Source organism: Balaenoptera physalus (assembly GCF_965194825.1).
Source record: "Balaenoptera physalus genome assembly, chromosome: 19".
NCBI classification, from domain to species: domain Eukaryota; kingdom Metazoa; phylum Chordata; class Mammalia; order Artiodactyla; family Balaenopteridae; genus Balaenoptera; species Balaenoptera physalus.
Window position 1 is genome coordinate 16138051 of NC_138900.1, and position 17411 is coordinate 16155461.

A 17411-nucleotide genomic window follows, 5' to 3' on the forward strand; every position below is an offset into this window, starting at 1 on the left:
CCCTGGTGGCGCAGTGGTTGAGAATCTGCCTGCCGATGCAGGGGACACGGGTTCGAGCCCTGGTCTGGGAGGATCCCACATGCCGCTGAGCGACTAGGCCCGTGAGCCACAACTACTGAGCCTGCGCGTCTGGAGCCTGTGCTCCGCAACGAGAGAGGCCGCGATAGTGAGAGGCCCGCGCACCGCGATGAAGAGTGGCCCCCACTCACCGCAACTGGAGAAAGCCCTCGCACAGAAACGAAGACCTAACACAGCCAAAAATAAATATAAAAATTAAAAAAAAACAACACATGAGTTTAAAAAAGGGAAAGAAGTGGATCTAAGTTATATGATATAAAATGGCTCTTAGAGAAAAAGGGCTTTGAAATGGGAGGGAATTATGACAGATGAACAGCACAGAGAGTAAAGGTGGGGGTAAAAGGGAAGCACTTTACTTTTTTCCACGTGTTTTAGGGCTTTTCTTCACAACCCTTGGATGGGCCTTCAAGGAAGAGATTCCTCAATCTATACCTTTAAGGTGCTGCCTCCCTCCCCATCTGGGTTCTTCTTTTTTTTTTTTTTTTTTAATATGTATTTATTTATTTTGGCTGCGCCGGGTCTTAGTTGCGGCATGTAGGATCTTCTTGGCGGCATGCGGGATCTTTAGTTGCAGCATGCAAGATTTTTAGTTGCGGCATGCAGACTTCTTGGCTGCGGCATGCATGCGGGATCTAACTCCCCAACCAGGGATCGAACCCGGGCCCCCTGCATTGGGAGAGCGGAGTCTTACCCACTGGACCACCAAGGAAATCCCACCACCTGGGTTCTTAACTGCAGTGCCTTTCCCTACCTGTTCAATCTACTCACCTGGGCACCATCCTCCCACCATGTTCCTTGAAACCATCCAGGGCTCTTTCCCTTGCTCTAATAAGAAAATCACATCAGGCTTAGGAATAGAGAGTCCTGTTTGTAAGAAAAAATAAGAAGACATAATCATGCTGTTCCTGAATTCAAACCCAGTCCTCAAGAAAACAGGCAACAACATGAAGGACAAGAGGAAGGTGTAAAGCAAGGAGAAGATAAAGGTACCACAAAGTGCTGCTCATCTCCGAATCTACAATGTACAAAATAATTCCCAAGGAAATAGGTAGAAATCCACCCAGACAACTGAAAATACACCCAAAATTCACAAGTTATTTGGGAATAGAAATCCTTACCTAGGACTTCCCTGGTGGCACAGTGGTTGAGAATCCACCTACCAATGCAGGGGACACAGGTTCGATCCCTGGTCTGGGAAGATCCCACATGCCACGGAGCAGCTAAGCCCGTGCACCATAAATACTGAGCCTGTGCTCTAGAGCCCGTGTGCCACAACTACTGAGCCTGTGTGCCACAACTACTGAGGCTGCGTGCCACAACTACTGAAGCCCGTGCACCTAGAGACCATGCTCCGCAACAAAAGAAGCCACCGCAGTGAGAAGCCCGTGCACCACAACGAAGAGTAGCCCCCACTCGCCACTAGAGAGAGCCCACAACACAGCAACGAAGACCCAGTGCAGCCAAAAGTAAATTAAATAAATAAATAAATAAATAAAAGAAATCCTTACCTAGTAAGACCAGGTTGCTGTAATTCTCCATCATTACATCTCTATATAAATCCCTCTGAGTAGAGTCCAGGCATTCCCACTCCTCCTGAGAGAAGTTTACAGCCACATCCCTGAACATCACCAACCCCTAAAATGACAAAACCATGTAGTCCTGTTAAAATTAAAGGAAATGTTTTTCAGATGAAAGAAGAGATGGAAAAGGACACTGAGGGATGGAGAAAATACACTGAGCAAATGGGCTAAGCCAAAAATAGGGCAGAGTAAAAAAAATAGTGTAATTAGAACAAAGTGCCTCCACCTTCTTGAATATTCCTATTGCTGTAGACAAACCTCCTTCATATAGTGAGACATTCCCATTATCCCACGGCTAGGGCTAGGAATGAACAAAACACACATTTATTTACAGTTTCCCAAATAATGAAATAGAGTAGAAAAACACACAGCAACCTGTAGGCCTGGAAAATTACTATTTATTTTAATGATCATCCCTGACTTACCAATATTTTTATTGTGGAAATTTTCAAACATACAGGAAGTTGAAAGAACTGTATAGTGAACCTCTGACATGCTAATTACTACTTACAATAAACTCTTAAATATGAGCTCTTCCTTTCCCTTTTTTTTTTTCTTACTTCTTAAAGGAAAAAGTCAGAATCTCTCTAAAATATTTACCAAACAAACAAGCAAAACCTCTATTGCACATAATAGGACTTTGATCTAATTAAAGTGTACACCAAATACTAAGAATCGTCATTTTCAGAAAGTATCATAAGTATTTTTCCTTATAATGCAAGTTCTTTAATAAACCTTTTTAACTGGATGTATCTTTCATCTTAGGAAGGCAAGACATAACCATTCCATTATTTTGGATATTGAGATTGAACAAGATCTCTAAGTTCCTTTACAGCTTTGAAAGTCTAAAATTCTCAAAAACTTATGCATCTGGCTAGTCTTACTTGTTAAAAAGTTCAAAACTATAGAAAAGCTAACAGTATATTGTTTAGGGATAAATAGCAAAACAATTGTGAAAAGCAAGAGAATGATGACTACAAAATTTTCTTTACAGGTTACACTTTGAGAGGGAGGGCAGGGTACAAAAGGGTCTTCAATAGGCCTTCCTATTCTATGTGTTAAGTACATGAGTGTTCTATTATTCTTCTGTGGTAAGAAATACTTCATTTTTTTTTTTAAAGGGGTACTCAAAAATTAACGAAAAATAAACAGGCCTGTGAAGATGAGTTATCCCATTCAACAATCATTTCCACTTCATTAAACCACAATTCTGAATCTGAAAAAAAAAAAACCCACAATTCTGATATGGGAGGCCCAGTGGAATGTATTTAGGCTCTATCATAGAGCACTGCACACAAATGGGAACACTGTTAGAAAAGAGTGGGATGCTAGAACAGAAAAAAGAGCGCACACATTTATGGTCAATTAATCTACGACAAAGGAGGCAAGAATATACAATGGAGAAAAGACAGTCTCTTCAACAAATGGTGATGGGAAAACTGAACAGCTCCATGTAAAAGAATGAATTTAGAACATTCTCCTATACCATTTACAAATATAAACTCAAAATAGATTAAGACCTAAATGTAAGACCAGAAACCATAAAACTCCTAGAGGAAAACAGAGGCAGAATGCTCTTTGACATAAATCAGAGTAGTATTTTTTTGGATCTGTCTCCTAAAGCAAAGGAAATAAAAGCAAAATAAACAAATGTGACCTAATTATATTTAAAAGCTTTTGCACAGCAAAGGAAACCATCGGCAAAACGAAAAGACAACCTATGGAATGGGAGCAAATATTTGCAAATGATATGGGCAATAAGGAGTAAATATCCAAAATATATAAACAGCTCATAGAACTCAACATTTAAAAAAAAAAAAGCCGATTAAAAAATGGGCAGAAGAAGTGAATAGACATTTTTCCAAAGACGTGAAGATGACCAACAGGCACATGAAAAGATGCTCAACATCGGCTAACCATTGGGGAAATGCAAATCAAAACCACAATGAGATACAAAATGGCTAAGTCTTAAATATAAGACGGGACACCATAAAACTCCTAGAAGAGAACACAGGCAAAACATTCTCTGACATAAATTGTACCAATGTTTTCTTAGGTCAGTCTCCCAAGGCAATAAAAATAAAAGCAAAAATAAATAAATGGGACCTAATCAAACTTATACGTTTTTGTACGGTAAAGGAAACCACAAACTAAATTAAAAAAACAGCGTACAGACTGGGAGAAAATATTTGCAAATGATGCAACCAACAAGGGCTTAATTTCCAAAATATACAAACAGCTCACACAACTCAACAACAACAACAAAAAAAAACCCAGTCAAAAGATGGACAGAAGACCTAAATAGGCATTTCTCCAAAGAAGACATACAGATGGCCAATGGGCACATGAAAAGATGCTCAACATTGCTAATTATTAGAGAAATGCAAATCAAAACTACAATGAGGAATCACCTCACACCATAATTTTAAAAATCTACAAATAACAAATGCTGGAGAGGGTGTGGAGAAAAGGGAACCCTCCTACATTGTTGGTGGGAATGTAAACTGGTACAGCCACTATGGAAAACAGTATGGAGGTTCCTCAAAAAACTAAAAATAGAGTGGCCATATGATCCAGCAGTCCCACTCCTGGGCATATATCTGGAAAAGATGAAAACTCTAATTTGAAAATATACATGTACCCCAGTGTTCATAGCAACACTATTATATACATATATACACATACCTCATCTTCTTTATCCATTCATCTGTCAATGGACATACACACACACACACACAGACACACACACACACACACACACAATGGAATACTACTCAGCCATAAAAAAGAATGAAATCTTACCATTTGCAACAACATGGATGGACTTGGAGGGTATTATGCTAAGTGAAATAAGTCGGACAGAGAAAGACAAATACTGTAGGATATCACTCATATGTGGAATCTAAAAAATACAGGAAACTAGTGAATATAATAAAAAAAAAGAAGCAGACTTACAGATATAGAGAACAAATTAGTGGTTATCAGTGGGGGAGAGGGAAGGGAGGAAGGATAATATAGGGGTAGGGGATTAAGAGGTACAAACTATTATGTGTAAAATAAGCTACAAGGCTATATTTTACAACACAGGAAATATAGCCAATATTAATAACTATAAATGGAGTATAACCTTTAAAAATTGTGAATCATGTTGTACACCTGTAACTTATATCATATTGTACATCAACTATACTTCAATAAAGAAAAAAAAGAAAAAAGAAAAGAATGGGATACTAAGGGACAAGACCCTGCTGCTGGGTGCCATCACTCGCTCCCTGACAGAATGGGAGGACCTGAGATGGGTTCATAGATGAAGCTCAGTTGGGCAAGGAAGTCTCTAGATAAAGAAAAGAAATGTTGGGACTTCCCTGGTGGTGCAGTGTTTAAGAATCCGCCTGCCAAAGCAGGTACACGGGTTTGAGCCCTGGTCCGGGAAGATCCCACATGCCACAGAGCAGCTAAGCCCGTGCACCACAACTACTGAACCTGTGCTCTAGAGCCCGCGAGCCACAACTGCTGAGGCTGCGTGCCACAACTACTGAAGCCTATGTGCCTAGAGCCTGTGCTCCGTAACAAGAGAAGCCACTGCAATGAGAAGCCCGCACACCGCAACGAAGAGTAGCCCCCGCTCGCTGCAACTAGAGAAAGCCCGTGCACTGCAACGAAGACCCAGCACAGCCAAAACAAATAAATAAATAAATAAACTTTTTAAAAAATGCTTTATTAAAAAAAAATGAGATTTCACCTCACACACCTATTAGAATGGCTACTGTTAAAAAAACAACAAGGGCTTCCCTGGTGGCACAGTGGTTGAGAGTATGCCTGCCAGTGCAGGGGACACGGGTTCGAGCCCTGGTCTGGGAAGATCCCACATGCCGCGGAGCAACTAGGCCCGTGAGCCACAACTGCTGAGCTTGCACATCTGGAGCCTGTGCTCCGCAACGAGAGGCCGCGACAGTGAGAGGCCCGTGCACCGCGATGAAGAGTGGCCCCCGCTCGCCACAACTGGAGAAAGCCCTCGCGCAGAAACGAAGACCCAACACACCCAAAAATAAAAATAAGTAAATAAATACATTTATAAAAAAATAAAAATAACATGTTAAAAAAAAAAACAACAAATAACAAGTGTTGGTGAGGATGTGGAGAAAAGGGAGCCCTTGTGCATCATTGATGAGAATGTAAATTGGCACAGCCATTATGGAAAACAGTATGGAGGTTCCTCAAAAAGTTTTTTTTTTAAGTTACCATATGATCAAGCAATTCCACTTCTGGGTATTTATTTGAAGAAAACAGAAACACTAACTTGAAAAGATACATGCATCCACATGTTCATAGCAGCATTACTTACAATAGCCAAGACGTGGAAGCAACCTAAGTGTCCATCAGTGAATCAATGGATAAAGAAATTGTGATACACACACACACACACACACACACTGGAATGTTATTCAGCCATAAAAAAGAATGAAATTTCGCCATTTGCAACAACATGGATGGACCTTGAGGGCATTACGCTAAGTGAAGTAAGACAGAGAAAGACAAATACCATATGATCTCACTTATATGTGGAATCTAAAAACAAAACAAAACAAAAAACCAAATTCATAGATGCAGAGACTAGATTGGTGGTTGCCAGAGGTGGGGCAGGGGCAGCAAAAATGGGTGAAGGTGGTCAGAAGGTACAAACTTCCAGTTATAAAGTAAATAAGTCCTGGGGATGTAATGTACAACACGGTGACTATAGTTAATAATATTATATTATATATTGAAAGTTGCTAAGAGATTAGATCTTAAAAGTTCCCATCACAAGAAAAAAGTCTGTAACTATCTGCAGTGATGGATGTTAACTAGACTTTCTGAGGTGATCATTTCATAATATATACATATATTGAATCATTATGTTTTACACCTGAAACTAATATGTTTTACATCAATTATATCTGTTAAAAATGGTAATAAGAGCTATGAAAAAATAAAACAGTATAAGGGAGATAGGAAGTGCACTGGTTGAGATGCTATTCTATGTAGGGTGGTCAAAGAAGGCTTTTCCAATTTGGTGACAGGTGAGCAAAGTCTTGAAGAAGTGAAAGAGTAAGTGATGCAGATATCAGGAGCAAGAAAATGCCAGGCAGGGAAATCGGCAAGTTCAAAAGCAGAGGGGCAGAATTAAGTTACCTAAAAATATATAGAAAATCAAGTCAGAGAGGCAGCCGGGAGCCAGATTACATTGGGCTGTGTGAGCCATTGTAGAAACTTTGGTTTTTACTCTGAGTGAGATGGGCAGCCACGGAAAGTTTTAAGCCAGGGAGTGATGACCTACATTTTGGAAGAATCACCCTGGCCGCTGTGTTAAGAAGGAATGTTAGGCAGGCAATGAAAGAAGTAGGGGGATCAGTTAATAGGCTGTTGCAACATCAAAGGAGAGATGCGGGTGGCCTAGATGAGGACCAGCTGAACTTTTACATGCAAGGCTGTCAAGTTCCGAGTCGCCCTCACTCAGCTGGGCAGAGGCCTATCACCTTTCTCTCCACTATCTGGAACTGCCCCCCCTTGCTCCCAATAATAAATTAAGTCTAGCTAGAATTCCAAACTGTGGATGTTTGATAATCTAATTAAGTGCTATGTGAAGTTTAAAATGTCCAGCATTGCCTAAGCAATTCGATACATGCTGTCTGCCTACAATGTTTTGATCACCTTATATCCCCTCTTTGCCCCTTCATGGCCACCCCCACCAGGGCACTATGGGGGCACAGCCCTCTGGAGAAGAAAAAGGTTTTTGTCATTTCAGAAGAAGGAAGTATTCATGGATGTGGTCAAATCCATGAGTGGCTGCGGAGGCCAAATGGATAAACCCTTTCCAGAGGAACTTCTTCAAGGATGTGATACTAGAGAAGTAAGGAAACATAGTTCTACTAATTGAGAATAGTTTCCCCTATTATTCATAATCTGCCCTTTAAGACATCTATTTTCCTTCATGTGAATCTCCAGGGAGCTTCTGAAGAGCTTGACTCTAGCTAAGAATTGGTTTGATATTTACTGAGCTTCAACTGACAGCTCTAAAGCTTCTTCATTCTGAGGACCTCACATTCCTTTGGCCCTTTTACAAATAACTTCTGTTCCTAAAAAATTAGGGAGGAGATTTAACTATAACAATTTCTTGAGTATTTTCTATTTATTTTATTTTTAAATTTTATTTATTTATTTTTGGCTGCGTTGGATGTTCGTTGCTGTGCGCGGGCTTTCTCTAGTTGCAGCGAGTGGGGGCTACTCTTCGTTGTGGTGCACGGGCTTCTCACTGCAGTGGCTTCTCTTGTTGTGGAGCACGGGCTCTAGGCATGCGGGCTTCAGTAGTTGTGGCTCGCGGGCTCTAGAGTGCAGGCTCAGTAGTTGTGGTGCATGGGCCTAGTTGCTCCGTGGCATGTGGGATCATCCCAGATCAGGGCTCGAACCCGTGTCCCCTGCATTGGCAGGCGGATTCTTACCCACTGCGCCACCAGGGAAGCCCTTCTATTTATTTTAAATTGCTTAATGTTAGTCATAATAATGAAAATGGATATGTTCTATCTCAAACATATTTTTACTTAGCTGCATAAAATGCCACCTTATGTTGGGATTTACTTAAAATTTCTCTATTTGTGAAAAGTAATTTTGGATTTTATTATCTCAAAGGTTGTCCCAAAGTGTTATAGTCTCTGCTTTTAGATCTATCCGTGGTTCTACCATTTTTGTAACCCTTAGTGAATTTCATTCCAGCCCTCCTTCCCTTTAGATATCTGGTGATGGAGTCCATGGATTCCAGATTGAGAACTCCAACGAGGACCATTTGAGAATTTAATTCAAAATAGACCTGGAAACTGGTCCAAGTATTTACTCACAAATTACCTGGCAAATCCCTTGTCCTATTGGTATAGAACTCTTTGATCAAGCCCCCATGTCATTCCTACTTCAAAAATATTGGCAAAGTGAAAGATCTTATCACCCGTTTGGACTGAGACTAACCAAAACCAACCCATAAATTGCATGGCTTTTGCTTGGTGTGTGCCACATATGCACTCATCTTATTTTCAACAATTCAGTTGTTATGATGAAGCCTCTTGTTTTTGCCTCACTAGGCCAGCAGAGATCTTAGAGGAGATATGGCACACAGGAGAAACTGCCAAATTAATACTAAGACGGAGGGGACATACAGGAAACTGGGTCTCTGGGTCTAACCCCAAGGCCTCCATTATGTATCCAAATGGGAAGTACTAACGATAAGGTCTCTTGAATGGGCTTTTGGTAGTCAGGAATTGTCAGAAGAGGAAAAAAATATATGCCTTGAAAAACAAAGATTTCAGGGAAGAAAGAAAAAATCCCAAAGCACTTTGATCTTGGCCTTTGGATGTTCAAAAACCATTCTTTCCTCTTAGTGAGGTAACTGAGGAAAAAAGAAGAAACTGATGGGACACTTAGCTTTTCTTGGGATCCCACACTTTCTCCAGCCCCTCTCCACCCACACACACGTACAGAGGAAGGTCAGGGAAGACTGAAGAATCCAGCCCAATGCAGTTACAGGAAAAGAGCTAGAATCTATCATGGGCTCACAAATGACTCCTAGGTATGGAGTGGTGAAGCCACACTTGCAGCATCACAACCCACCCACCATGGCACACATAGTGCTATACAAGGTCACCCGGTTACATATAATATAATCCCACATAAATACCTAGGGGACACACAAGGTCTCTATCGCACGGCCACAGGACTCCCCGCACCCACACACTGTCATATTAGTTGCACCTGCACAGTCACAGGCGCCTGACACCACAGTCTCAGACCTCCAAATCCTAGGCACACGGTGCTGCACACATTCAAACAATCACATACCCATTACCGGGACACACAGTTCCAAATGCACAGTCACCTGCCCTCTACATCCCCCACAATGGCGCACAATGCAGTAACAATCACATACCCTTTCTGGGAACAAGGACCCCATACAGTCACAAGCACCCCACTCCATCACCCAGAGTGATCACCACATACTGTCACCATCACACACTGCGAAGACACACTGTAACAATTACACACACACACACACACACGAGCTCCTCTCTTCTCGCTCCGGACACGAAAGGCCGGGGCCCCAACTCCTCACCCTAGTCCTTCCCTAGTTCCGGTCTGGTCCAAAGTAGCTAAGTTGCACCGGCTTCCAAAGGCCCCTCAGCAGCTAACTCCGCGGAGCCAACGGCCCCGGCGCTGCGAAACGCAGCAGCGAAATCCCGCGGGACATAGCGTGGGCCTGCGGAGTTCTCTGGGAAATGTAGTCCAGAGGCTGAAAACGGGTCCCCGATTCCGCTCAGCGCGGAAGCTAGGTTTGCGCTCATCCACCGCCTCTCCGCACCAATCCGAACCGCAAGGGCCGGACGCCAAGCGGTTCGCAGATGGAGCCGGCATACCTGCTGGAGTTGCCAGTCCTACCCATCTCTGGCAGCTCAGTTATCGCCCGTAAGCAAAAGGCGAGACCGCAAGTTCGCGGCTTAAGTAGCTTCGAGTCGCAGAGCCTCTGGGAAATGTAGTTCAAGCCAGAAAAGCAGCCAATCGGCCAGAATGCAAGTGAACTGATTCTTCTCAGCTGGTTCTGGCACCCGTGACCCAACCCGCCAGGCCCGGGAGATTTCTGGAGGTTCTAGTTCGCCCTCGGAATGCAGAGGGGATGACACACTTTTCATCTTTGTCCGTCGGGTGAGTCCAGGCCTCGGTCCGCGCAGCGCTCAGGGTGAGAGTGAAGGTGGGACCTAATCTTCTTTCTGGACTGTATTGAAGAGGCGACAGAGAAGAAATCACGATCTTGAAGAGTGTGTGTGCGCGCGTGCGTCTCCGCACTCAGGTGAGGAAGAGGGCGGGGCAGAAGATGCTGAAGATGCTGAGTTGTGACCGCAGGTGTGACTGGGTGTTGTGTGTATGTGAATGTGGGTCACCTGTTTGGGAGACCAGGCTTGTATATGTGTAACAGAAATTAACCTCTGAGCCTCCTGTTAGGCTTTTGTAAAATGATAAAAGAGGGTATCTTTATGGGGCATCAATTTTATTTGAAGGTTGACAGAATTTTTTTTAATCTACTATATGCTAAACAACATTAACAGGTTATGTTAAAATAGGCACTTTTACTATGGATTAGAATGCAAATTCAACATGCTTTTAAAGCAAGAAGGAAGATTGCAAAGTAATTTATTACGAGATGCTTGGTTTTATCTGTCCCAGACCCTCAAGTATAGACACTCTCCTCTACAGTGAAACTACTAAAATATTTGGGTTTAAATCTGCCACCTTACTATTTGTTTTCTGTTTATTCCACCTGTTCACAATCTTAACATTTTCAAAGAGTACAGATTAGTTATTTTGTATAATGTTCTTCAATTTGGGTTTACCTGATGTGTCCTGATCGTTTATACATTTTGGGGAGGAAAATCCCATAAATGATGCTATGCTCTTCTTGGTTTATTTTATCAGGAGACACGCAATGTCAATATGTTCCATTACTGGTAATGTTAACTTCCCCCCCCCCCCGCCCCGGATCCTAGTTCCCGGACCAGGGAAGGAACCCGTGCCCCCTGCATGGGGAGCGCAGAGTCTTAAACACTGGACCACCAGGAAAGCCCCAGGTTTTATTACTTACAGTTTAAATGGTGTCCTTAAGATTTCTCCACTGTAGAGTTAATTAATGAGTATGTTCAATTTATCAGTGAATAAATAAAAAGAAGCCAGCTGGCAAAGGAGCCTGGGAAATGTAGTGTGCAGAGTCCCAATCCCAACATTACAGAGAACCATATAGAAGGTTCAGTGTGGGACTGAAACACAATAAATGAATAACTAGCACATGACCATCTTGGGAATTTCCTTCACCTCTTATGTTGAATTACTGGTTTCCTGGAGCTTATGTCTTCTTTTTTTCTTGATTTAGTCTCACATTTTTATTTTTTAAAAAATCCTCCATTAGCACCTTGAGAAAGATTAATTTGGAATACAATTTTGGGGCCCTTACAAGTCTAAAAACTTCTTTATTCTAACCTCTTTTGGATGATAGCTTAACTAGGTTTGGAATTTTAGGTTGGATATAATTTTCCCTTAGAATTTTGAATTATACCATTGTCTTCTAGCTTACAGTTTTTATCTTAAAGTATGATGACAATTTGATTTGTATTTTGTTGTTCTTCTTTCTCTTTAGAAGCATGCTTAAATACTTCTCTTCACACCTAGTTTTCTGAAACTTCACAAAGGTGTGCTCTGGTATGAGTCTTTTTGGTTCATTGTATGGGGTATTCAGTGGACCCCTTTATGTTGAAGAATCATGACCTATATTTCTAGAAATCTTAAATTTTCTGAAATTTTCCTCCATTCAGTTTTCTCCTCTCTCTTTCTGGAACCTTCTCTTTCTGGATGTTGAAATTCCTGATTTTATCTGTTATCTTTCTCATTTTTTATTACCTTATTTTTTAACTTTTTTTTCCCCCTACAACTGAGTGATTTCCACAACTCTTTCCCATATCTGCTATTAAATTTTTAATAATAGGTATTTTATTTTTAATTTCCAAGAGCAGTTTTTATATACATGTTAATTGTTTCCTGGATATAAGATCTCCTCTTACCTCTTGGTGCTATTGTAGGGGGATTTTGGGTGGCTTTTTCCTGTGTGTGTATTTTTCTCTTCCTTAACTGTATTCAATTCCTTAGTTCTTTTTTTTATTGTTTTCATCTGTCTTTCATATTACTAGGTTTACATTTACATATTGCTAGGCTTTTCCTAGTTTGTTGATTATTACTGTCCATTCATCATTTATTAATAATGTGCTAAAAAGATGACTGTTGTTGGGCCTCAAAACAGGCCACCCCAAGAAATGCCACAATGGCATATTGATTGTTTTGAATTAAAGTTACTTGAGAAACAGCTAGTGGGGGAAAAAATGATATAAAAAACACTCTGATCCCCTTCTTTCCCCTGAAAGCAGGAAATAAATCTCCCATGTAAAACTATCCTCCCTATACCAAGAGAATAAAAACCATCCTTATCACCAGAGTTAGGGAATTCAAGGCTAAGAAAGCTGTATAAACGAACTTTTTTACTGCTTCGTTAGTCTGCTCCGCCAAGCACAAGGCCCTTTTGTTAAATCTTCACAAATAATTGTTTCTTTGTCAGGGGTCCCATTTCTATGAGACTTTCATGCATATAAATTAAATTGGTTTTTTTTTCTCCTGTTAATCTGTCTTGAGTCAATTAAATTATTAGACCAGCCAAAAGAATTCAAGAGGGGTGGGGGGAGGGATTTAATGTAATAACAATAGGTAGATAGATAGGGCTTGTCAACTTGTGAACTTCAGTATAGATTTCACACATTTCTTTGTCAGCCCCAAAATGTTAATATTATAGCTTTTCTCCTAGGCTATTCCGTTTCTCCAGAGAAGAGCCTTCTCACCTCTTGACTGCCAGAATTTTGAGGGTCCAATAGTGATGAGGTCCCACCATTTATATTTTATTTATTTATTTTTTTAAATTTATTTATTTTTGGCTGCATTGGGTCTTCGTTGCTTCGTGTGGGCTTTCTCTAGTTGCGGCGAGCAGAGGCTACTTTTCGTTGCGGTGCTAGTGGCTTCTCTTGTTGTGGAGCACAGGCTCTAGGTGCGCAGGCTTCAGTAGTTGTGGCACACGGGCTCGGTAGTTGTGGCTCGCAGGCTCTAGAGTGCAGGCTCAGTAATTGTGGTGCACCGGCTTAGTTGCTCTGAGGATGTGGGATCTTCCTGGACCAGGGCTCGAACCCGTGTCCCCTGCATTGGCAGGTGGATTCTTAACCATTGCACCACCAGGGAAGTCCCCCATTTATTTTTTATTATAATTTTTTATTAAAGTATAGTTGATTTACATTCCACTATTTTTTTAATCCCCTGATTTCAGCATGGTGCCTCTGCCATCTGCTTTTCTTCATATCCTTGTGTCTAAATCTTCCCTGATTCAATTTCTCTAGGGAATAAATATTCTATTCTTTGCCGGGATGGTGTGGTAGTGTATTATCTATTTCTGCATAACAAATTGCCCTACAATGTAGCAGCTTAAAACAAACATTTATTCTCTGAAACAGTTTCTGAGGGTCACAAATCTGGAAATAGCTTAGCTGGGTGATTCCAGCTCAGGGTCTCTTGTGAGGTTGCAGTCAACCTGCTGGCCAGACTTGACTGGGACTGGAACATTTGCTTCCAAGGTAGATGGCTCATTCACACGGTTTTTAGTAGTTCCTTGCTGGCTATTGTCAGAAAGCTTCAGTTCCTTGTTACCTGGGCCTCACCACAGGGCTGCCTGAGTACCCTAACGACTGGCTTAATAGATTACCCCAACAACTGGCTTAATAGATTACCCCAAGAGCAAGTGATACAAGAAAGACCAGAGTACCTTTTATGATCTAGGTTCAAAGGTCTCATCCCATCACTTCCACCATAATCTATTCATTACAGGTGAGTCACTAAGTCCAGCCCACACTCAAGGCAGGGGCCAGGGAGAGTATAAAAAATTTGTGGACATGGTTCAGAACTACCACAGGTGGTAATCACTTGGCTTAAATGGGGTTGGGGGTGCTGAGTTTGAAACTACTTGTAAGTCCTTTTTTCAGCTCCATGCTTTAACCACCTTTTGAGACATTTGGTTTCTCCAGTCCATGAGTTGTTGTAGTGATTTGTTTATAGCTTATTTTCATTGCATTCTTTTCTGTGTGCACTTTTATTTGAGCTACTTGGTTCTGCTGTTAGCTAACAGTCTTGCTTCTGCTTGCCACCTTTGAAAACTATGTTGACATAACTCATCAATTATACCAATTCTTTTTTTTCTTGTGAGTTTATATTCTCCCACTCTCCCATTTACATAACTTGAAGTTTCTGGAGGAAGCAAAAATAAATGCATGTCAATTCACTATGTTTAATACACTATGTCCTCTTTGTATGTTTATCCCTCTGGTCATTCTATCCTCTGTCCAGTCTTCTAAATAGACTTTTTTTATTAACTCACTCTTTCATCCTATTGGTTACTTGCTCATTTTGAGATCTGTTCATTTTGCTGATTTCTGAGTTACGGAAGGTTAATTTAAAAGCATTCAAAGCTATACATACAAATTAAATGTCAGTGTACTACCCAAAGTTCCTCAGTAAGAGTTTCCTCCTCAAAACTAAGGGCCATGAATTGGGATAGTGGGATTGACATATATACACTACTGATGCTATGTATAAAATAGATAACTAATGAGAACCTACTGTATAGCACAGGGAACTCTACTCAGTGCTCTGAGGTGACCTAAATGGGAAGGAAATCCAAAAAAGAGGGGATATATGTATACGTATAGCTGTTTCACTTTGCTGTACAGTAGAAACTAACACAACATTGTAAAGCAACTTATACTCCAGTAAAAATTAAACAAAACTAAGGGCCAGTAGATATGAGCACTTGTGATTTCATTCATATTGGGTGATTCTTTAGACCTGAAACTGAAGCGTCTACCCCGTAATAACAAATATGTGAAATGTTATTAATAAAATAATAATACAAAAAATTTAAGTGATGATGATTACAATAATAATCATTTTCTGCATGCTTACCACATACTAAACAGCATTTTAAACAATTTTCACATATTAATTTTTAATGCTTATTCTTTGCATTCCATTTTAGAAGAAATCTTGGACGTTAATAAGCAGATAAGAGAGGCAACTGAAAGATTCATGAGTCAAATTGTAGATATCTCCAAGAAAATACAGTTTGAAAAAGGCAGTGAATTTAAGTGAACCGGAAAGACATCCTCTGAATTTCAGCTTCTTCAAGACAAGGCTTGTATCAATGTGACTCACTTGAAAAGAGTTGAAAACTTAATTTAGACTTAAGATATTGTGAAGGAATTTATGTAAGAAAGAAATGCTATGAATATAATTAGTATATTATAATTTATCTTACCTTATAGTGACCCCGATTAAGTGAAATCTGTATAAACAGGGATTTAGCAATAAACTTCATCAAATACCTGAGAATACACAGCGGAGAGAAAGCCTACAAACCCTGTCCATGTGGGATCCTTATATTCACATGCTTAATCTTACTAGTCACTAGAGAAATAATGCAGTAGAAGAAACCTGTACATGTAAAGAATATTGGAAAACCTTCAGTTATTCAAACTAATTGAATATGAGAAAATTCAAACTGTGGAGAAACTCAATGAATGTAACAAATTTGGAGAACTGTTTTTTCCAGAAGCAAAACTTCATAGAACGTGAGAAAATTTTAAACCTTATGAATATGAGAAAGCTTCCATTCAGATGTCACACCTCATAAGTCACCAGGGAATTCATATTGGAAAGAAGTCTTATTCATGTAAGAAATGTGTGAAAGCCTACAGCCACAAATCAAATATCACTGACCATAAGAAAATCCATATGGGAGAGAAAACCTTTGAATGTAATGAATGTGGAAAAAACTTCAGCCAGAAGCAATACCTCACTAAGCATCACATTGCTCACTTTGGAGAGAAATCCTGCAAATGTAAGGAATGTGGAAAATCCTTTCTTTCAATCAGAAAGAAAATCTCATTACCCATCAGAAAATTCATACTAGAGAGAAACCGTTTGGATGTAATGACTGTGACAAAGTTTTAATTCATAAGTCAAGCCTCATTAAACACCAGAAAATGCACAAAAAACTAAAAATAGTATTACCATATGATCCAGCAATCCCACTACTGGGCATATACCTAGAGAAAACCATAATTCAAAAAGACACATGCACCCCAATGTTCATTGCAGCACTATTTACAATAGCCAGGTCATGGAAGCAACCTAAATGCCCATTGACAGACGAATGGATAAAGAAGTTGTGGTACATATATACAATGGAATATTACTCAGCCATAAAAAGGAACGAAATTGAGTCATTTGTTGAGACGTGGATGGATCTAGAGACTGTCATACAGAGTGAAGTAAATCAGAAAGAGAAAAACAAATATCGTATATTAACACATGTATGTGGAACCTAGAAAACCTAGAACCTAGAAAAACCTAGAACCTAGAACCTAGAAAAATGGTACAGATGAACCAGTTTGCAGGGCAGAAGTTGAGACACAGATGTAGAGAACAAACGTATGGACACCAAGGGGGGAAAACCGCGGTGGGGTGGGGATGGTGGTGTGCTGAATTGGGCGATTGGTATTGACATGTATACACTGATGTGTATAAAATTGATAACTAATAAGAACCTGCAGTATAAAACAAACAAACAAACAAAACAACTAATAAACTTTCTTTGGGTTATTTGTATGGTAATATGTTAACATAAATGTTTCAGACATTACATGAAATTTCTAAAAATCTTATATGTTCTGGTATAATGTTATAAGTCATAATTCTAGTTATTACTTTAAAATATATATCTCAGAAATAACTAAATTTCCTTGTCAATTGTATTATTATGAATTTTCATCAGATCTTTAACCGTGGTTATTTTTAAGTCTTTTGTCATTTACAGACAGTTCTGGGTGTACTCTGATGCTTTTGCAAAAATGTTCCTGTAAAAAGGTTTCATCTTCAAGGAATTCATGGAAAAGACTCTGACAAGTACAGGTTTCTGGTAACTGACTATATTGCTGAACTGAATGAATAAGCATTTTCAGAACTCTAATGGAAAACTGATGAATTCATAAAACTGCTGACAGAAGATCAAGATGAAAAAAAAATTAATTACATGGGACTGAGTGA

General features: G+C 40.0%; 1 protein-coding gene and 1 long non-coding RNA gene across 6 annotated transcripts in view; one reads left to right on the plus strand and one right to left on the minus strand.

Annotated features, from left to right (window-relative positions):
• Positions 1–9898, minus strand: part of ZNF461 (zinc finger protein 461) — a 133158-nt gene extending 123260 nt beyond the window's left edge. Inside the window, exons 1-3 of one of the 4 annotated variants that reach the window (XM_082439419.1) lie at positions 9793–9898; positions 1587–1713; positions 847–942 (exon numbers count right to left, since the gene is read on the minus strand). In XM_082439419.1, the coding sequence (XP_082295545.1) occupies positions 847–857 (11 nt within the window). In that variant the 5' untranslated portion in view covers positions 858–942; positions 1587–1713; positions 9793–9898. Of the gene's footprint in view, positions 1–846; positions 943–1586; positions 9748–9792 lie in introns of those variants that run through there. The other 3 variants (XM_082439421.1, XM_082439420.1, XM_082439422.1) reach the window with 3 other exon arrangements.
• A 490-nt stretch (positions 9899–10388) lies between these two features.
• Positions 10389–17007, plus strand: LOC309649437. Of its 2 annotated transcripts, none has more exons than XR_014257111.1 (2): positions 10389–10524; positions 15343–17007. It is a non-coding gene; the product is annotated as an uncharacterized lncRNA (long non-coding RNA). The 2 variants fall into 2 exon arrangements; XR_014257112.1 differs by having other exon boundaries at positions 10453–10524; positions 11148–17007.
• Positions 17008–17411: the final 404 nt, after the last annotated feature.